Source organism: Rhagoletis pomonella, unplaced genomic scaffold, assembly GCF_013731165.1.
Source record: "Rhagoletis pomonella isolate Grant_MI unplaced genomic scaffold, Rhpom_1.0 Rhpom_scaffold_00005, whole genome shotgun sequence".
Lineage (NCBI taxonomy): Eukaryota > Metazoa > Arthropoda > Insecta > Diptera > Tephritidae > Rhagoletis > Rhagoletis pomonella.
Window position 1 is genome coordinate 43,052,440 of NW_023458559.1, and position 22,059 is coordinate 43,074,498.

The following is a 22,059-nucleotide window of genomic DNA, read 5'->3' on the forward strand; positions in this document are numbered from 1 at the left end:
AGGTAGTTTTTTTTTAAGGAACGGCATCGGCATCGGCCGATTCTTTGCCCTAAGGCCGATTGATTGGAATCGGCATCGGTCAAAAATTGGCAATCGGTCGGAAAAGTAAAGTCGGAATTTTAATGCTCTCACCCTTTACGATTGTTCTCTACCGAAAACTTATTTTATTTATTTATTTTGAAATCAAAATATATTTAGAGGTCGCTCAAACCGCTTAAACTTAAATAAAACACCTCCTTGAGGTAAAATTTTCGAGTGACGAAAGCTGGGCTCGAGCCGTCACAGTCGTGAACGAGCAACTCGTCAAGTAAAAATGAGTATTTCGGATTATAACAGTCGTGAACGTACTGCTCGTCTCGTATACCGAACTACGAGACGAGCAGTACTGGGTTAATGCAATGACAAAACTGTTGTCAAATAAGCGCATCGAAACTAAATATGTCATTTAATCATATATGTAACACTCCTATATTGGCAGTAAGAGCCAGTGATCGGATTTCTATCACTTTTTTGAGCATCTACCACACGATGTCTGAAATCTATCACATATTCGCATTTTTAAGTAGTTTTATTTTTGCTCGACATAATTTTCTTAATTTTAAGAGCAAAAATTGTCCAACACTAAACAGTAATAAGAGGCAGAATGGGAGGATAAAATAAACTGTAAAATAGTAAATCTTCTCAATATTCAATTTTTTAACAGGAAACGTGGTTTTATTGTGTTAAATTGCTAAATATATGATTTATAAGAAGAATTAATAGCGAAAATGTTAAAAAACGGCGATTTTTGTGAAAGTATTGGCAAATTTCAGTGCATCTAAAGTTTCTAAAGCATTATTTACTTTTACTTGAGAATTGTCAAAATCGGCAAATCCCAAGTAGCGGTTTCCGGAACGTGCCACATTAATTCGCTACATCGGGATGCAAGGTTGCAGAAATCTTTAAAAATATGTTCCAAAAATATCTTGATATGGAAGGAACTGCATTTGTTAAGGAAAAAAATTTTCCAAAACTCAATGCAATTTTTAGCAACTTCAATCTTGCACTTTATTGTACTAAAATTAATTTTTTTAGATTCTAATTAAAATGTTTGCAATTTAGGTGAAGCCTTGCAGATTTTTTTTTAATTTTTGTACAAGGTTTGACCCAAAACCTGAAATCTACCACATTTTTTTTTAAATCTACCACGTTTTTTTCCAGATTCTACCACACAATTTTTAAATCCGAACACTGGTAAGAGCTAGTACCGTCCGAAAACATTACATTACAGTACAGATATATCAATAAACACGTACAAAAAAAGGAACACATACGTTTATAAATAAACATGAACACAACACAAACACAAAAACGGCGCTCACGTACACAATACCTACACAAAAACCGTACTAGACTGTCTCGAGACAAAAAGCGACCGCTTTGATTTCGGAATGCTTACACATTGAGAAAATAGCTTACTGCCAATATAGAAGTATTACATATATGGAGATATTGACTTCTCTTTGTTTATTACACTATGAAATTAATTTATAATGTTGCCAGTTTCAAATGGGTTAATGCAATGACAAAACCGCAGTCATATAAGCGTATAAAACATCGGCCCTATTATGGCAGTCGACTTCGACGTCGATGTAATTTTTTCACCAAAAAATAGCCCTCGTAAGTCAAACTCCAGAGAGAGGGGCGGTCTGACGTTTACCAGCAATATAATTTTAAAATTCAAAACTCAAATTCACACACACATTCTCATTTTCAATCTCAAATAATAACAATTGTGAACAATTTCATTTTTTTTTTTTCAATTTTATACGTTTTTAAAATGCTTGCAAACGTCAGAAAAAAAAATCATGGCCGACGAATTGAGAGAATGATTTTACAAATACAAAGGACCTTTCAGGTCGTAGTGTCTTTTATTCTGACATACCCTAGCTTTTATATATCTGTGTATCTAAATGTATTCACCGAATATTTTTTCTAGGCGTTTTTACAAAGTTATTTAATTTTTAGACGAATTGCTTTACTTTCATACACTGCGATCCAGAAGCCTCTTAACGCCCTAGTTAGTTACTGTACAGTATATCGTTACCTTAATATGGAAAGGCCCTATCTCACATCGTCGCTGATATACAAAAAGCCGTAACTAAGTAAAAATCCAAAATTCCCTTTTTAATTGATTATGATACATTTCATCGAATTTATAAGTCCAGACATCATCTTAAGCAATAAAAAATTTTAGTCAGTTACGGCTTTTTTGCCTTTCAGCTACTATATGAGTTAGGGCCTTTCTATATTAAGGTAACGATATGTATAAATAAATACAAGAATTATTTTATAACAACTAAGTATGTAATTAGATTATATTATTAAATTTTGTATATGCAATGGGTACGGTAATTTTCTTAACCCTTTGCGTTGTAAGCAACAAATGGCTGTTGAACAAGTTTCTGCCAAGCTTTCGAGTGAGCAACGTCGAGAAGAATTCGTTTGCTTTCTTGAGAGTTGATAGACCTATAAAAAGTTAAATGTTTTTAAATAATAATAAAATAGCCAAAATGCTATACATCGCTTCTGTTACCTTCAGTAATGAAGCCTTGTAGCGTGCACACTCTCTTCTCTTAAAATTAAATTTTAGTGGATGCTTTTGATTGGAAGCCTTCGATAAACCAACGCGATTTAAACTGGAATTTGTATCCCTCATCAAACGTGAGATCTATAGAGAAGTATAGCTTATAGAAATGGAATACTCATCAGGATATTTAGGTTACTACCGAAATTATGGCCTTTTCTTTTACCAAATTTATCAAAATCTTACCAAGTGATCAACATTGATGTGCTTCACCTCTCTGTGGTTGTCCAAATATTCATCTGGGAAAGTTTGTTCCACATTTGTGTCTTGCGCTTTAATTCCTTTCACTCTAGGCGTTGGTCCTTTCTCCGCTGTAGCGAAGAGTCCTCGTGCTTCTGCCATCTTTATGAGATATTTTGCATTTAATTGTGTGATTTTCGTTCTTTTAATCAAAGAGAGATAACAACCATTGGACTGCTTGATCATGCAATTGTCTTGGTTAATACATATGTCTGGTATATTTTCACATACAAATTCATCAGTATCTGGCAGCAGTACGCTGTCCTCACTGTTATCCGCTTCAACATTTTGCTCTACCGATATCTCGGACTTCGATGCACCACCAGCCTCTGCTTTACCCTTTTCATCTGCCGTTGCGCGTTTTCTGGGCGACCCCATTGCGGCAGCGGGTATATTAGCAGCCTCTGCATCGGCTAATGCTTCCAGTCGTTTCTTCTCCCTGAATGCATTTTTATGCTTTGTTAGCGATGTTTCGTTTACAAGCTTGACGGCATAATTTACCATATCTTGATTTTCCGATGATACAATTGAATGTGTTTGGTACAATATAAATTGTATCTGTGGTCTAGCCATGGCCATTTGTAGTGTGAGTAGCTGCTCTTCGAGTATCAGCGACACTCTACGCTTGCCTTCATCACTTATCTCAGATTCGGTGAGTACTTCTAGCATACTCAAGTCGCCGCCTCGTGAGCAAATCAAATCTATCGGATCGGAAATTGCACTAAAAGAATTCGGTGGATTGGCGAAAATACCGACGACGTAGCCGAAGCGTTTCGATTCCAACGGAAACGAAGTAAACACTTCGTCAAAAATGCGTATATTACTTATGCCTAGAACTTCCATAAAGCGGCGATACTCCTTCAGATTCGGACCTGCGCCGTAGACATAAAAGTTGTTTACTCGATTTACGGAATAAAATAGTGATGCTAGATATGCTGTGGCGCGAGGTGAGGATATATGCGTTTGTAGGATATCACCACTCAACTGAAAGTATTCTAACATTCTTGACATAACCGCTGGACCATAGGAGAACGCTTTGTCCTAGCGAGAAAAATAAGCATACAATTCAATGAGTATATAAAAAAGACGTCTACTAGTCAGGCGCTTGCCTAAGCTCAGCTCAAACGTATACGTTATATATACATATATATATAGCTGGGTACTGGAGTTATTGAACACAGATCAAATGTGGCTTGTTATAATTTTATTTCTTTCATATGTATTTACATATGTATGTATGTATATATTCGCGAATCTTCAAAAAGTCTGAGGCTATTTGCATGATAAGAGTTCAGAAACGACTAGAAAGGACAAAGTTACAGCACTGCCACAATACAAAGAGGCAACGTCGGGCAATATGACTGTTTAGCGGAACCGAGCCAGAAGCGACTTAAGCATCTTATAAATCTTTCATAGCAACAAGTAATTTTTAGCAAAAAAAAAACCGACTTCAACTCCCATATAAAAAAATATATATATATATATCTCATGATCCACTGATCGGATCTCAACCAGATTAGTATGGGACCACCTCTGAGACACTACCTTATCGACGTGGTCCAAAGTTATGCGGTAACATACGTAAAAAAAAAAAAAAAAAAAAAATATTCCGACGAACTGATAACCTCCTCCTTTTTTGGAAGTCGGCACGAGTGCAAAATCAACTTTCAAAAACACGCATGAGCCCGCACGTTAAGAATTTTAGTGGGGCCCGGCCCGGCCCGGCTCGACGGGACACGTCCCAGCCCGGAAATAAATAGTCAACTTTTATTGTATGTATACATATGTATGTACATATTTTTAATTTTCTGTGTATTTACATATGTATATTTACTTAAGCGAATCAATTTTTTACATCAAAGATTTTTATAATATATTTTCTGGGAAGTAGAAAAAGTGGAAGGTATTTTATGTACAGATATGTAAACAAACCTACTAAGTATCTTATTTTTTCTATCGGTTTCCAAATATTTCTTTTTATGCTTTTCTCTTATCAAAAGGGTTTTAATATGTACTATTTTATTTTTATTTTTTGTATAAAAACAAAAGCTTATCTATATTTGTAGTATTAGCAACGGGCTTTTTGGTGCTTATTCGTGCTCTTATGAAATTTTACTGAACGCCCATGCACGCACGAGTTCGTGCTGACAGCAAATATTCCAAAGTTTTAACCAAAGTTCCATCGGCATTTGGTACAACTGAATGCTTCAAAATCAGCTTCTTTCTTTTATCACAATTAAGTGCAATCTGTCATTATGCAATTGCAGCTGCAATCACTAAGTGCATCGTGGCTCGTCGAGCGGGGTCTTTTTTGAAACTCTTGCTTTGCCAAGGGGTTATAAGATAAAAAAACCCTATCGGAAAGATAAAAACAGACACCTAACGGGACTTATATTCCCATTGTATGCACTGGTATAGAAAATATTGCAAATGAATTGGAATTGCCATCTTAACACCAGCTTATACGGCTATATGGTTTAACAATTTCGAAATTATCTTATTTTGTCGTTTATCTCCATCCAAATTGCTATAAGATATTGGCTTTATCCTCTTACTTATCATAACTTTTGCACTTCAGTCTTCTTTTTATAAAATTGCAGTGGCTGATTTTAATCTCTAGATTGAAAGTTTTCATTTAGCAAATTTTTCTCCAATAACAAGGTTTAAAACACACGAATAAACTGTTATAAAAACTGTTTTCGAAATTTGCCAAAAATCTTCCTAATATGAAGATTTTGGCACTGAACCTATTCTGTTAAAGGTTTAATTTTTTTCTCATTCTTTAAAAAAAAATGTCAAAAAATACCAAGTAGTAGCGTTAATGTGGTGTTAGAATTGTTAGAGAATCGAATGAGCTTTAAGACTGCATCCACGAAGAAAACTTGTGGACAATCTAGTCCACCAAACAGTTAAACAGTTAAATATGAAAATATGCACCAAACAGTTAAATATGAAAATATGTTGAGCATTTTCTGCTGATTTTCAGTGTTTATATATAATTGACTTAAAATTCAGATTTTTCAAACAGTCCTTTAAGTATCCGCATTCCTTCGTTTATAAATGCCCAGATTTTACAACATAAAAACTATCGCAAGCACCAATTCTTTGATAACTTTCCTCTCAGCATGTTCAAGAAAAAATATCGTAAGTGTCATTTTACCTTTAGACAATAGGGAAAAGCTGGCATTCAATAATGTTGTTGTCCATTTAAATCCAATTATATTTTTACACTGTTTTAGAGATAATTAAAGAAAAAACCTCTCCTGTAAAATTTACCTTTTGCCGCTTACGATAAAATCGCAATCAAGGGTCGATGCGGTGTTTGAGAGATGGAGTTATGAAAATCCGACTGCGAATCGACTGAAATTAAGTATAGTATCGGGGGTGGGCTAGGTGGGTTAGAATGTAAGAAATTTTTCTAAAGTAACTCAAGTTATTTGGAGTAGTTCGCGGCCAGTCTTGAACAGATGTTTTCCTTTTGTTCCGCAAGAAAAAAACAAATCGTACTTTGCGTACCCACCAAATGCAATACCAGGTATAAGGTGGCAGAGAAAAAAAGTAATTTTGGTTACTCCGCCTCAATGGTTGCCTACTCCATAAATTTAATTGTGAATAATTATAGTATTTATAGCAGAAGCTCATATTTGGTAAGTTCAGTTAGAACATTTTTGAAGAAAATACGTTTTTTTGCTAGTTTGTGAAATTTTCGGACAGCCTTATACGTGGTATTGCATTTGACGTAGACGGGGAGTTGCACGCCAAGCGACGATATGAACCAGTGATGGAAAAGTAGGTCCAATTGTCCTCTTACTGCCCTTTTAGAATTGGATGGTACTATGTTAAAAAATCCTTTCCTCTGTTGCAAAATTCCGTCAGTAATACTAGCGAAGTGTAGACAAATTTTTTCCTGCGATTTGTTATCTCGAATGTTCCAAAGTACTACAGAAGTTACGCAACATTGATATGCGCTTCCAATAAGCAGGATTTCTTTAATATACTAGCAAGTATTGACTTTTCTTATTCCAATATCTTTTAATTCATTCTTAAAGCTTCAGAAATTTGCGCTGTAGGCTTTAAGCAGCTTGTAGCATTTTCAGCAGCTGAATCGAATGCGGCTCCTGACTCGTATTGAGGATTTTGTAGTACAAATGGTTCAAAAGCGTGGTGAAAAGAATTTCCAATTGGTGAGGGCAAGCTGGTCTAGCTTAAAAGGAACCACATTTACAAGTCTCGAAGACCTTCGAATAGAGCTAAGGTTATGCTCAACGTCAAAAGTATACTTGGCGTCCTAAGGACAGATTCCTTTAGTATTTTCGTATTCTCAAAATAATTAGACGAGCTGGGAAATTTATAAAAAAAAAAACAAAGTAAAGAAGTATAAGTTCGGGGGAAACCGAAAACCCGGCGCAAGTATCAAATATCGTCGTTTCAACTTTCTCTGAACTACCTTTGCACGTTTTCGATAATATGCAGAGTTAGACTTAATGATATAATTGAACCTAGTTAGGTACAAGTCGATTAAGTGGTTACCGAGGTACACCTTTGTAGTTATAAAGTGGGCGGTACTACACCCGATTCCTAAAAATCTATAGCAGTCTTATTTATTGTTAGGAGGTTGTTGTTACGGTGGGGTGCAATAAGGCCATACGCAATAAAGCCATATTGGAAATAAAGCCATATTTTTTTGGTAATAAGGCCATAAATTCGATATGGCTTTATTTCCAATTACAATTGGTAATTAAGCCATATGGCTTTATTTCGCTTTCAAATTTTTATGTTTCTTTTATTTGAACAATGGAAAAAGTTCGCAACAAAACTACTAAACCGCCTTGAACTACAACGTCACCTTAAACATGCAATTACTCTCCTTCGCGTCCAGCAGCGCCGCGCGCGCTGCGCCGGCCCCCGCGCTTCACCGTTCACGCGCCGCGCGCGCTGCGCCGGCCCCCGCGCTCCGCCCTTCACACGCGGCGCGGTGCGGGGAGCCAGCAAATGTGCACCCGCCAGGTTATGCACTCGCAAAATTAAAACTTACCTAAGTACATATATTTATTTTTCAATATCCAATAAATCCGGAAATATTAAATAATGATTTATTTCATTTTATTAGTAATAATTTGTATAAATTTAAATAATTCAGTATCAGTTTCAGGAGTGTGTCCAAGGCGAATTTAATAATGAATTACAACAAACACATCATTTGGACGTAATGTTCAGATAAAATTCAGATTCGCCGTTAACACCGCCTTGAGAGTGTCATTTCAGAATATGGCTTTATTTCTCATTTGCAAAATTTTTTGTATGGCTTTATTTCTCTTTCCGATTGGAAATAAAGCCATATGGCTTTATTGCCTAAAAATATGGCTTTATTGCCATATGGCTTTATTGCGTATGGCCTTATTGCACCCCACCTGTTGTTACTATTAACTTGAGGTAAATTAGCGTCCTCAGTTATTGAAATATGGGAATTTTCGCATTTCTGAAATTTACCGTTATACGGGAAGCGGGTGTAATTTTAGTCCGATTTGAATAATTTTCAACAAATTGCTTTTCCGTACCAAGGTTATCAAGTGCACCGAGTTTGGTGGAAATTGATAAATCGGGTACCGAGATACCAATTTGTGGTCATAAGTGGGCGGCGCCACGCCCATTAACCAAAAATTTATAATTTTCAAATTTTCTGCTAAGTAGTTATTGCAATCATCGATTTAAGTGAATTAGCTCCAGTAGTTACTGATTTATCGCAGCTTTCGTGCTTCGTTAAATTACCGTTATATGGCAGGTGAGCGTGGTTATTGCCAGATTTCAAAGATTTTCAACAGATTTCTTAGCTAGAACCTACCCAAGCCTTGTACCGAGTTTGGTGAGGATAGGTGAAGCGGCTACTGAGATACAGCATTTTATCATAAGTGGGCGGGATCACGCCCATTTTCCAAAAATTTCATAACAATATTATTTTTTACCACAATTCTACTCCACATACTAATTTTCAACAATTTGCATCAAATATTGACTGAAATATCGCAGTTTTTGCATTTTTCGAAAATACCGTTATATGGGAAGTGGGCGTGACTACAGTCCAATTTCGCCCATTTTCAATACCAACCTACCTTGGATAAGGGGAACCTACATACCAAATTTCGTTGAGATATCTCGTTTTTGCTCGAGGTATCGTGTACACGGACAGAGGGACGGACGGACGGACGGACAGACAGACATGGCTTAATCGACACATTTGTCCATATCTATCTATCTCAATTCTTTTTCCTAATGACAAAAACAGATTTTTTGCTCTCCTGCAAAGTACCCAATTTAAAATTCGATAGTTTGACATGGTAGCGACGATATGTACAAACATTCTTCCGCTATCGGGTAAAATTTTACCTTTAAATGAGGTGCAATGGAAAAATTTCATTTTCTATTCCTGGTATGAACTTCCGTCTAGCGGAATACGCGAAAAAAATAAGCGCGGTTTAACACTTCCACCAGGTATAAATGGACATATGTACATAGATCCACCCTGCGACAAAGTGATACGGTCATAGTTTGGGAAAATATCAAATGTTGTAAAAAAAATTAGAAAAATTCAACAAAGTTGCGCAACAACAATTTTTTTATTTGCGAACATTAGTTACATACATATAAACATATAATGGAAGAAAATGCCCAAAGCCTTCAAAAATGCAAAAATCAACGGTATTTTCTAGACACTTAAAAATTGCAATTTATCGAACAAAAATTAAACGGGCTTACAGCAACTGCATACTTAGAATTTAAAAAAAAAAAGTGTGAAATTCGGATTTAATTATATATAGTTTTTGTTAGATATGTATACTTCTATAAAAAAATAATCAAAATTAATTTGAAAAAATAAAAATAAATAAATAAATAGCTCGAACCGGGTGACTGTATCGTTTCATTTCGTTGCGGGTTGTACATGCAAGTGTCTTAATAGCTTCAACTTACCTGAATGATAAAATAATGCTTCGTTACTAGTTTCGATTTGGTAAATTCGCCCTTATTTTGTGGCACGCAAGATATAAATAGTGGACAAACATTGTCCCAACGATAATGATCGGTTTCTAAACCATGTACATTTTCACTTTCTTGCAATATATAACCACACTCCAGTAGAAATTTGTCGGCTGAGGTTTTATCACTAAATTGTGAAAATAAAATAAAATACAAGATATTTATTTATATGCATATGTACATATGTAGTATATGTGTATACAAGTATCAAAGATATGTCAATAACTATAACGAATCTTTGAACTAAATATGTACTTATGTATGTATTTATGTGCACACATATGTACATTTATGTGCATATATCTACAAACAGACTTGTTATCCTGCGCTTACAACTATTTAAACAAATACTTACATAAATATGTATGTATAGTATAGTATGTATATAAATACCATTTCTGCGAAAACTTGTTTTTTCCCATATACATGGCAAACTTTAAGCGCTTTGAGCGACCTACATATAAATATTTTTTGATTTCAAAATAAAAAACAGGGGTATAATTTTTTTCGGTATAGAACAATCCAGTAGGGCATTAAGGCCGGTCCACATAGAACTTTCGCGTTGGCTTTGGCGTTGAAGTTGGTTTGACAGAACGCACGTTAAAAGTATGCTTGCTACAATGAACGTTTGGCAGCGAATGCTTGGGCCACTAAATTAACATACTAACGAGAGATTAATTAATATTTCATATCAATAATTGCACTAAAAAAGATATTTCTTGCTCGCACTTGATTGAAAAGGAAAAATATTTCACATAATTGTATTTATTTGCAACAGCTGACGAGCAACGTACGCGAAAAGTTGAGAGTTGGCCATCTTTTTGCTTTGTGTTGGCGTGAGCGTTGTCGAATTTCGGCTATGTGGACGGCTGCATTTGAATTCATGTATTCATAGTCAGCTGTTGAAGCGACGCCAACGCCAACGCAACGCCAAAGTTCTATGTGGACGGGCCTTTAAAATTCCGACTTTACTTTTCCACATGCATATTTGGAGCACCCTAATGTACATTCATATGCATTTCTATACATATTTACCGCAATAAGAAAGGATTTATCCATCCGGTTACCATGGTGTTCGAAGCTGCAGTAGCTACCTTTTCGTTTTGTAGATGAATGGGCAATAGCTTTGAAAGATTGAGTGCATTGAATTTTATTCGCATTCGGGATATGGATGCAGCCAGAGATTTTCGAAAATCCCAAAGATGTTCCGCGATTTCTAAAGAACGGGAAAATTTATATAATATTTAGAAAGTTCCTAAGCAAAAAAAAATGCTAAATACTGTGCTTAACCTTCGACTTCAGATTCGCGAAATAATTTATACTGCAGATCGATTTCTTCAGAGAAACATTGCTTAAAATTCCGACCAAGCAGTTCGTAAAACATTAACCAAACGCGATTTTCATCTTCCATATGCTGAAAATTGAAAGAAAGGAAAGCTGTAGCGGTAGCTAGATCTACCAAATTTTTGAATTTGTTCTTTACTATTTAAATCCAATTAGGACAATAAGCAAACTAAGCAGTCATTTGTGGTGTAAAAGGGTTCCAGATCGAAAACGATCTCGGAGAAATTGCCTATGGTCTACAATATAGCACATTCTTTGAGGAAACCATTTGCCGTACGGGAGAGGATGAAATTGTAGAGGTGATGGCATGTGTGTTTTACAAATTCAAATCATGGCTGACTTAAAAAAAGAGCTGTAAATGAGGCGTGTATGAATATGAATAACAAAAAAATCAATTAAATTCTGAAATGGGTTGTTCTTGAGCCACTTTCTGAATATAGGTGGATCTTCCACTCAGCCGTCGATATGTAGTTTATTTGCGATTACACTTTGTTAATCTTATGGATGCGTTTCGTTTTGTCTCAATTTGCGTTGCTTGTCTAGATATTGTCACACAAATGAAAGGACTCGGAATTTATCGCCGCCTTCTAATGGCAAATAAGTTTTTTAAAGCCTTTTCAAAGCATAAATACACTCGGTGGGTTATCATTGCCCGCCGAGGTGGGAGTTAGTGTTAAAAACCACTTTTTCCATCGAGCGGCCGTGATTTTGAACCTGAGTCCTCTAAGCAATCGGCTACAGAGGCACTGGAAACTAATTTGGGAAAATACAAACCACAAAGAGCTCGAGCGTTAAGTGTGTTCTTTCTTTGGATGACAGTCAAACCCTTCCAATTACCTCTGGGAATTGTTTGTAAAATCCAATGTCGTGCAATGCATTTGAGAGGACAACTTTGTCTGAAAAAGGATACAGACATATATTTTTTTCATATTTTATCAGCTTTATACTTACATCTGAAGACATCGTATATTAACGAATAGACTTTCCGCATTTCATGCTCATTTTCAAACTCCACTGGTTTGGGTGGTTTTGCCAGTAATTTTGCTGCAAGTGCAATGGTTGTTAAATTCCAAAATTTACTCTTATCCTTCAATGATTTTCCATGAATTTGTGGACATTTCTTTTTAGCCTCTTGAAAGATTCCATTTGGAGATATGGTCGGCGAAATAGTTGGAGATAAATTGAGTACATACGCCAAATGATTGAAAGAATGTATATCCTTGCGTACCACAACGTAGTCCACTTCACTGTAAATGATATGAAGCTATTTTGAAAATCTAAATCTATCAAAAGGGAATTCATTTAGAAATAAGGGCATGTGTTCGGTTAGCATTTTGCTTTATTTGTGCCTCTTTCGTGTTTCGCTTTAAGCACTTGACTCCTTTCATGCCATTACAAAGTTCTCACAGTGAATCATTCTATCTTATTCAGAAGCCGTCGCTCTCGTGAACGAGGATCGTGTTTAGAACAGTTCTCTCAAATTATGTCGACGCTTATTTGTGTATCGCCGCTGCTTTCGTTGACCGCTAGACCAACCTCTTTGATCTCCTTTTCTAAGTTGGAGTAGCGCTTGCGACCCTGGTGTTGACGACCGTGCTAAATACTATGTCACTTCTATTCGGCTTGGAGAGGTCTCTCCTGATTTGGACGGAGCTGAATAATGTTTCGAAAAGTAGAAAACTTTGCCTATAGGGTCAGGCTGCCATCGTATTTGCAGTAACAAGAAGAGAGAGAAGCGAAGAGCTTGAAACGCTGTGCGACAGGAAAAACCACCGAAAATTTTATAAGAAAGTGAGGCAGCTTACGGAAGGTTTCAATACCTGGGCGAGTTTTGTAAGTACTAACTAGTCGAGGAAGCATTTCTCCAACGCTGAAACCAGCGGAGTAAATTAAACCAAGCCCTCAGTCGAAGACAACGGAGTCAATGTACCGCCAGGTACCATTAGCAATTTCGCGGAACTGCGGGAGCTGACGGCCTGCAAGTTGAGCTATTCAAGTTCGGCAGAATATATTTAGTAGGATGAACGCATGCCCATCGACTGGAATTTAAGTATACTCTGCCCAATCCACAAGAAAAGTTACCCCGCCACTTGCGCCGACTACTGTGGGATCAGCCTTCTTAATATGGTGTATAAGGTCTTATCTAGAGTATTGTGTGAAAGGCTGAAGCCCACCGTCACCGAACGGACAGTGTCTATTCAGTGTGGCTTTAAACCTGGTAAATCAACCAAAGACCAGGAATCTTGGAAAATATGCGCGAGAAAAGGTTCACCACTCTCCATCTATTTGTCGAATTCAAAACTGCTTTCTACAGCACGAAAAGGAGTATCCCCGCGAAACTGATAATATAATAATAGACAGGCGCTTACACATATGTTAGTGTTTGGCCGAGCTTCTCCTTCGATTTGTAGCGTTCGCCTTGATGTTCTCACACAAAGAGGAGGGACCTACAGTTTTACGCCGACTCCGAACGGCGATTGTATTTTTATGAGAAGCTCTTTTCCGTGGCAGAAATAAACTCGGAGGTTTGCCATTGCCTGCAGAGGGGTGACCGTTGTTAAGAAAAAAACGTTTTTGAAGTGAAACTTCTTTAGCGGCGGTTGGTTGGTTGGGAGTAAATTGGCAAATTGAAAGAAAATTGCACAAATTTTTGGCTCATATATTTTTCAAAATACAAACCTGAGAAATTTTGCGTTATTATATAGTAAAATATTGTGGAATTTTTATCTTTCGAGAATACCAATGCATGGGAGGTCAGCGTGATTATTGTCCGTTGTCAAAAAGTTGCAAAGAATTTTTGAATGGGGTTAACCGTAATGAATGTACTAAGTTTGGGTGAAATCGGTTCGTCGGGTATACATATTTCATGATAAGTGGGCTTGACCACGACCATTTAAAAAAAATTATTAAATACTAAAATTTTTGCTCAAAGTTCACTCTATATATTAATTTTTAGTAATTTGGCTGCAGTAGTTACTTAAATATCGCAGTTTTAATTTTTTTCCAAAAAAATACCGCTATATGAAAGCCAAGCGCAGTTTTAATCCGATTTTACCCATTTTCAATACCAACCTAGCCTAGGCAGAGAGTAACAAGTGTACCAAGTTTTATTGCGAAATATCATTTGGTTTCCGATAAAACGAGTTTTGACCGTTGCTCCATACAAGCTGAACCACGGTGCAGCCCTGAAAGTATTAAACTCGGAAGACGCTGATGGTAGCAGAGGAAGTGGGAGGCTCCTCTGCGATGGAAATACTAGTTGGAGAAGGACTTGGCTTCACTTAGCATTGCCAATTGGCGTCAGTTGGCACAAAAGTGAAACGACTGGCTGCTTTATTGGACTCGGCCAAAGTCGCTTAGGCGGTTACAGCGTCAAAAAAGAAGAAAACAAAATCGAGAGCGTGATTTCATCACGCGCCGGATACGATAGAATGATGAGCTATTTGAGAATTACAACGGCATAGACAAAGTGCAGTGAATTAAAATACCATGGTCATGCCGCACGAACGTAAGCGATCTTCACACCAGTGAAAGTTGTCAATACGGTCCACTCTGGTGGTAGTAAAGGAAGAGAAATGTATCCTCTATGTTGAAGAGGTCAGGTGAAGAAGAAAGGGGCTTCACTTTTGGTTTCTAATTAACGCCCCTTAGCGAAAAGGATAATGGCAGGCTTACTGCTTAAGTATATGGAATACAGCAAAAGTCGCTTAAGCGGTTATGCATACATACACACATATATGTATATAGTGCCACTTTCACTTACACGCCACTATCAATAGCTTCGTTCACACGTTTTTGCACCTCCAAGAGACGATAATACATTCGTTCTTGCCAATCTGCATCACTTGGTAAGTAAATAAGCGTTTGTTTCTCACGAACTGTTATCAATTCTTTAAAAATACTCGGATAAACAGAAAAGATATCTGCCAAACTTAGAAAGAACAGCTGATTAGACATTTCCGCCACAGAGTGGCCGTTACTTTTAATATTGCGCGCCACAACACCAACAGATCGCAACCAAATATTGCACTAGACTGCTGGATTTCTTGAAATGACGTGCAGCATGGTAGGCGAAAGTAATAAATATACCAGTTAGTATGTATGTGCATATGTAAGTAAATAAAACTAAACTAAATTATTCAATATATATATATATAAATATAGGCCACTTGGAGGTCGCGCAAAGCATTGCAAATCGAAATCGAACTTAGCGGTAAATGAATTCGTGTTAAACGCCAATTCAATAAGTTATAAATACTTGCTAATATTCTTTTTTACTACACTTACTATCTATTTAGTTCTCATGCAATGCCATAAAGAAATTCAAGCATTTTATGTTTGTATATAAGTAAGTACTGAATAAATATTTAGTACATATGTATTGTATGTATGTATCTACATATGTATATTTCAATACTTTTACATGCCATTTACCGAATTGCAAGTGTGATTGGTAAAAGTGAAGCGAACGTCAAATCGTCAACAAACCGATTTTCACACCATTTATTTGTAGTATGCGGACGGGATTTGAAATATTCTATATGTATGTATGTATGTACACTAGACCGTACCAGAAAAAGCGTTCGCCTTACACCCCTGAATATAAAGTATTTTTGCACGGCAATTTGGAAAATGTTTTTTTTTTTCTTAACCTCGGCTTTTAAAGTTCGATTTTAAAGTGTGATGTATCAATATTCATGTCTGAAACAGAAAACTTGTTAGTTCTAAAGTTCGATGACGTACCACCGTAATGTGAGTAATTTAAAGCTCTTCAAAATCTTTCTCCTCATTCTAATTACTTCACCTGGTATAATTCCACCATGGGTGGCACTGAAAAGTGTCAAAAGGCGACCTCTAGATTCGGCCAAAAGAATTGTTTTTTCCAAATTGTCTTTCAAAAATATTTTTTAAACATTGGTGTACGGCGACCTCTTTTTGTTTGCTTGTAAGGCAGTAAGGTCTAATGCACACATGTTGCTCTGCCTGGTTTAGTTATGTTAAGGCATGACAATTGTAGTCAATCGATATCCATATTATTGGCAATATTTGCTGTCAATCATTGTGATATGCAGTCATATTCCCAATCCGTAAAAATGTGGCTAAGGACATGGTTTCGTTCGTGCAAATGCATAAATTTTGTTTGCCACATACATACATATATACATGTGTACATAAATATGTGAGGTTGGCATCAAGTTGTTTAGGCAAAACATTTAAGGAAGCATGTCTAAATTCACTTCCAAAAGGGTCTAAGTTGGAACAAGTAAAAAAGTATAAGCTCGGGTAAGCTGTATATACGCCTCGCACGTATTAAATGCAGTTTTTTCGCCTTTTGTAAACTACATCATTACAAACCAGGGTGTTTACTTACGCACCATTTCAAAAATGTTCGATAGTATGCTCAATTAGACTTAATGAAATAATTGAACCAAGCTTGACAAAAATCGATAAGGCGCTTACCGAAATAATTCTACGTAGTCACAAAAGGGCAGTGCCGCGCCCATTTTCCAAAAATCTTGTATAGTCTTATTTCTTGTTAAGAGATTGTTGTAAGTATTAACTTGAAGTAAATTCGAGTCTTTAGTTATTGAAATATCGATGTTTTCGTACTTCTAAAATTTACCGTTATATTGTAAATGGACGAGTCGCAGTTTTCGTATTTTTGTAAAATGCCCCTAAATGAGAGGTGGGTGTGGTTAATGTCTGATCTTAAAACTTTTGAACAGGTTTCTTAGTCTCGCTCTAAGCAATGTTCGTACCGTGTTTGGTGGGGGTTGGTAAAGCGCGTACCGAGTAACAGTAATTTTCCAAAGTTTTTGCATTTTTCGAAAATAAAGTTATATAGGAGGTGGGCGCAGTTGCCGTCCGATTTCGCCCATTGTCAATACAAACCTAAGGGCAATCTCAATTTTTGCTCAAATTTGTGCTCGGACAGACGGACAAACAGACATGGCTTAATCGACTACTCATAGCAGGAGTTGCTTTCACAAATTTACAAGAAAGAATAATCAGGGCATTACCCAGCTGAACAAATTCTAAATACTTCTTCGTATTTGGCTCTACAACTGTTTGTCGGTTTGTGCTGAGACCAAAAAGCTTCGCCAATTGCCTCTCTTCTCTGCGAGGTTGCGCCAGTTGTACATCCCGAGTGCAAACAATTCTCTCTGTCACATGTTCCTTCCATTGTGTGCGTGGGCGCACTTTCTCTCGTTCATACATGGGCGCCGAGTCGAAGTATCTTTTCCCTGGAGCTTCGTCAACCATACGTATTTATAACATGATCAAGCCAGCGCGCAATCGTTGTATTTTCATGCGCGTTCGTCAATCCATCTTTTTCAGTACCCGTCACCCATGCAAACAGGGCCACACATCTTGCGTAGAATAATTCTCTAGAAACCCTCCAAAGCCTTCTCATCTTTGTTCGATATCGTCCATTTTTCTGCTGTATATAAAAGGGCAGTCATAATGAGAGACTTGTAGAGCGTAATTTTTGTTCTTCGGGAGCGACTCTGCTTTTCAATTGCCTACCGAGCCCAAAGTAGTATTTGTTGAAGAGTTATTTTTCACTTGATCTCCAGGCTGATATTATTTGTGGTGTTTACGCTGGATCCTAGGTGGACAAAGTCCTTTACCACTTCAACTTCGTAACTGCCAACAGTGTTGTGTATCCCAATACGCGAAGACTTGTTTTTACGTGTTGCCATTAGGTACTTTATTTTCTTCTCGTTGACCGCTAGGCCAACCTCTTTCGCTTCTTTTTCTAAACGGAAAAATGCTGCGCCGCGTCCCTAGTACTCAGGCCGACGATGAACCACTAACTACATATCTCAAATAAACTAGGGATGTCAAAAGGTTCTACCTCCGCGATGCGGCAGCTTCTGTAGAGAGAATTCTTTGATACGCACTAGCTTTGGAGCATCCGTTCAAAAGCGCAGTGACGACAGTAAAAACATTGTAAGAGATCTGTTGAGTTTCAAAAGGTCTTCCGTCGTTTCCTATATAACGGCCATAATGACATTGAGACATTACAAAAATATCGTTTGTCCTTATGTTATTTATAATGTCTGTGGTGGTTGTATAGAAGTGGTGTTTATTGGCATCTCAGAGAAATGCCTCATTTCATTCGATATTGCTATGTCCGGGAACCCAGCAGATAGCGGCGTTTAAATGTCACAGCATTTACGTAAAATCTCCGATTTCAATATTTTGGATATAATGCTTTCAAAGTCGATGGGGACAAAGATAAACGCTTTTTCAGCCGGAATCATTTTATTAGAGTAGCTGCCTGCATGAATCTAAGCCTGAAAGACGCTGCAGTATTTTGGAAGAAGCAATTGATTGATCCTTCGAGTAGACTCAGATGCCTGTGATCGGTTCTATCTTTGAATTGCCAGGAACGAAAATTATCAGCGGTTGCAGGTGAATGGTCAAGTTAAGCCTCTTCCGATGTGTGAGTCTATGATCTGTTTGTCTAGACTCTATGTAGAGCTTTCTGCCAGACTAGAGCCCTTTGCTGATGTAGTTAGCCGCTAGCGATTTCCACATTTTCCGCATTAATTTTACGCTTCAATGATATCAGAAGTGCTGGTATAACTATGTCATCAAATAACTTTCAATTATCTAATAGGAAGAACACTTATAATACAGCGAACCTTACGGAGTATTACAAAGGCGTTTATTTTAGATTGCACTGGATAAAGACGGCTTTGTTCTGAGGACAATAACACATCGAATATCATCCTGTGTCAATATCCACCCTTAGGTTAGGTTAGGTTATTCTGACTGGCTGGAGTTTTAGTTAAGTATATTTGAAGTACACATCATTGAAGATGTTTTGAGAATTTCAGTAATGCTTGAAGCCCAAGTGTTGTCATGTCTTCAAGATTATTAAACTCTGGAGCTACAAGATATTTCAATCGTATTTTTGTTACAGCGGGACAAAGGCATAGGATGTGTCCACCCTTAGCTAGACTGAGATTGTGGTGTGCTTTTCCAGTATCTCATTTAGAATAGAGCATTTTACCGACGATAGAGCATCTGCGACACCTAAAAGGGCGGGCATTATGAGAGGTTTCGTCGGGAAGCCAAAGTTTTAACTCTTGGCAAGAGGCATTTTCTTTTTTTTTTTGTACTAGGCATGCAATGTAATTCAATACGCGAGGTCTCTATGTGTTGCCAGCAAGCACTTTGTATTGTTGTTGTTCCCCGCTGACTGCTCCTAGGTGTTAATATGTAACATCTGCAGCATTGAAACACAACTTACCCTCCTGAATCAGGATCGGCTTTTTAGTAACGGCCGAACACAAATTTCGAGGGCAAATACACTATTATTTATTCAAATTAAAAATTTGTATTATTTTCCACCATGCAAAACATGAGAAATAGGCAACAATCGTCAATGGCAACAAATTGGCGATTCGCCGATTTATTGCCGTAGTGAGAAATCGGCAACATTATTTCTCTTACGTCATTTTAGGAATATATTTTCAAAAATTCCCAAACTGATGAACTTCGCGTCAACAGGATTCTTCAAAAACATTTAATTTATGCCCAAGACAGGGTTGAAAAAATACGAATCCCCATAGCGACGAAAATAGTTAATTTCGTTTACAAATTATAAGTTTGTGTCCAAAAACAAATGAAATATTAAAAAATAATAAATTTGTTGCAAGAAATTATTATTCAAATATCGCCCGTAGCAATAATAAAACTACTCATTCAGGTAATAAGAAAATGACTCGAGGCGAGTTGGTTGCGGCGGACGTTTTAATGGTAATAAGAAATCGATACGATGGCGATATTGCTGGCAATAGATTTGTTGCTGAGGGCGGCAAGTTTTCTTATATCCGGCAACAAAAACTTATAAGTACTGCTTAAGCCAGCAAAATATCGTACCGATTCGTGTAACAGCAGCGGTAAAATCGAGGATAACAAAGCAAAGCGTTAATTGATTCAGCGTTCATCTTTAACTGAATGTTTAAATGTTCATTTGGACTGCTTCGTCAAAAAAATAAAATAAAATAAGTTGAAACAAAGAACCATTTCACAATTAGTTTCTATTGTTCAACCTATGAAACGGATCCAAACTGAATGGAAAATGTTTGGAATCAGGTGATTTGCTAAGTTTGCGAGCCAGACAATCCATTTAGTGATTTGACAGTTGCTCCTTCCGCCGATTTAAAACTGGTAAAGAGCGAGATGCATCTAGAATAGCCTTCGGGTGGGGTTTTTACACATACATTGCCATTAAGGGTGAAGTATCCAACAAGAGTTGTTCTGTGCCTGGTTCAGAAAAAAAGAAAATCTAATATAAATAGTGCCAATTAGAAGATTTTAAATGAATGGTTTAGTTTTTTTTTATTCAATTTAGTCCTTTATTTGTGTTAAAGCCGCTGTACCCATTCAAATGAATTAAAAATATAAGCAAATTTTTTGTGTAGTTTGATAAAAATCGGTATAAAACCAAAGTAATCAAGGTTTTCTCTTCATTTTCACCATTTTTCTTCGAAATTGATAAACACTGGGACCTTGAAGAAAAAAAAATGTCTTATTGAAGTGAATCGGGATGTATGTGAGCGCCAATTGTTTATTTGTTTATTTAAGAATATCCGTTGCGAAAAGGAACCCCTTAGTAAAAAGTTTTAACCTGAGTTAAACTTCGCGCCGGTTATTTGCCGATTCCTAGAGGGTGCTACCCATACTGTATATGAATGCATTTGCTTACGCGCTAAGACTTTTGCATACATAAGTATATGCAAGACAATTACCCAGCAGTGATACTACAATTGCCAGACAACGCCATTAACTCCAGAACTGACTCCCTCATCTCTTACCGCCAATGTGAAGCAATGTTAAATGTAATGCATATTTGAAAAGAAAAGGCAGAGAGCTTAATCAAATGCCATTTGTCATTCGCTGCTGGGTATATTTAAACCTACTCATCTACCTACTTATGCATATACGGTACAGCTTTGCACACCTTACTTACATACTTACAAAAAAAGCGTATGCACCAAAGTGGTGAATTGACGTCGTGCCCAAATTGCCTTCTACGCATGCCAAAATTTTATATGCAATACGCGTCTTTTGCTACTACATTACCACTTCCGCATCACGTCTACTATACTGCCTTATTACTTACTGTATGGTTGCATATATGAATGTTTGTTTGTATATATGTAGATACATAAGAGTGCGTACGGTATGGACAATCAGTTATTACATACAGTATTTCAAAAAACGACTTGTTGTCTAAAAAAAAATTGGTCCACCTGCGTGGCAAAGGCTTTGAATGATAATTTTAGTATCACAACTTGTTTTTTGTAAGTGGTACATAAATAGGCATCGTTTCCCCTTAACTATCACATCCAAGCCACGCTATAATCAATGTTTGGTTGAGGAAGAAAAGACAAAAAAAAATGAAAATAAAGAAATAAAAGCACAGTATAATTTGATTAAGAAGCATATTTATTAAATAAGATTTATGTTATATATGTTTATTATATAAAACACTGAGCTACAATAGAAATAATGTTATAAAAACTTATAACATAACCTTTAATACATAATCCATAAAAATACTTGAATACTCTACAATTACATATTTTACCGCCATGTGGATGAAAAATACTTTGTTCTTATTCTTGTTGTTGGTTCTTCTCTTTAATTTATTACTTTTTCATAATCATTAAATTTAATCGTTTTGTTTTCTTTCTGGTTTTTTTCTTGTTTTAATCGGTGTACTCTTCAATTTATACGCGAACTTGATGTGTTTACATATATTTATATACGTATATATATATATACATATATATATA

The 22,059-nt window shown here is 36.6% G+C and overlaps 1 protein-coding gene across 1 annotated transcript; it reads right to left on the reverse strand.

The window, feature by feature from the left end:
• Window positions 1-1,836: 1,836 nt before the first annotated feature.
• On the reverse strand, window positions 1,837-15,328 carry LOC118738974. Its single transcript, XM_036470045.1, has 9 exons — window positions 15,006-15,328; window positions 12,194-12,489; window positions 12,080-12,138; window positions 11,189-11,312; window positions 10,934-11,114; window positions 9,833-10,025; window positions 2,813-3,907; window positions 2,576-2,710; window positions 1,837-2,508 (listed from the first exon to the last, which is right to left on the reverse strand). Exons 1-9 carry the CDS (start codon window positions 15,197-15,199, stop codon window positions 2,356-2,358), a joined length of 2,430 nt encoding a protein of 809 aa, XP_036325938.1. The 5' UTR covers window positions 15,200-15,328; the 3' UTR covers window positions 1,837-2,355.
• Window positions 15,329-22,059: the final 6,731 nt, after the last annotated feature.

Bases quoted from the DNA above. Each gene is read 5' to 3' on its own strand.
- LOC118738974 (XM_036470045.1), bottom strand. From the start codon at position 15,199: ATGTCTAATCAGCTGTTCTTTCTAAGTTTGGCAGATATCTTTTCTGTT. The intron at 12,490-15,005 runs GTAAGTGAAAGT...TATCATTTACAG, and splicing joins GAAGCTATTGATAGTGGCGT to TGAAGTGGACTACGTTGTGG. The intron at 11,115-11,188 runs GTTAAGCACAGT...CCCGTTCTTTAG, and splicing joins TCGCGAATCTGAAGTCGAAG to AAATCGCGGAACATCTTTGG.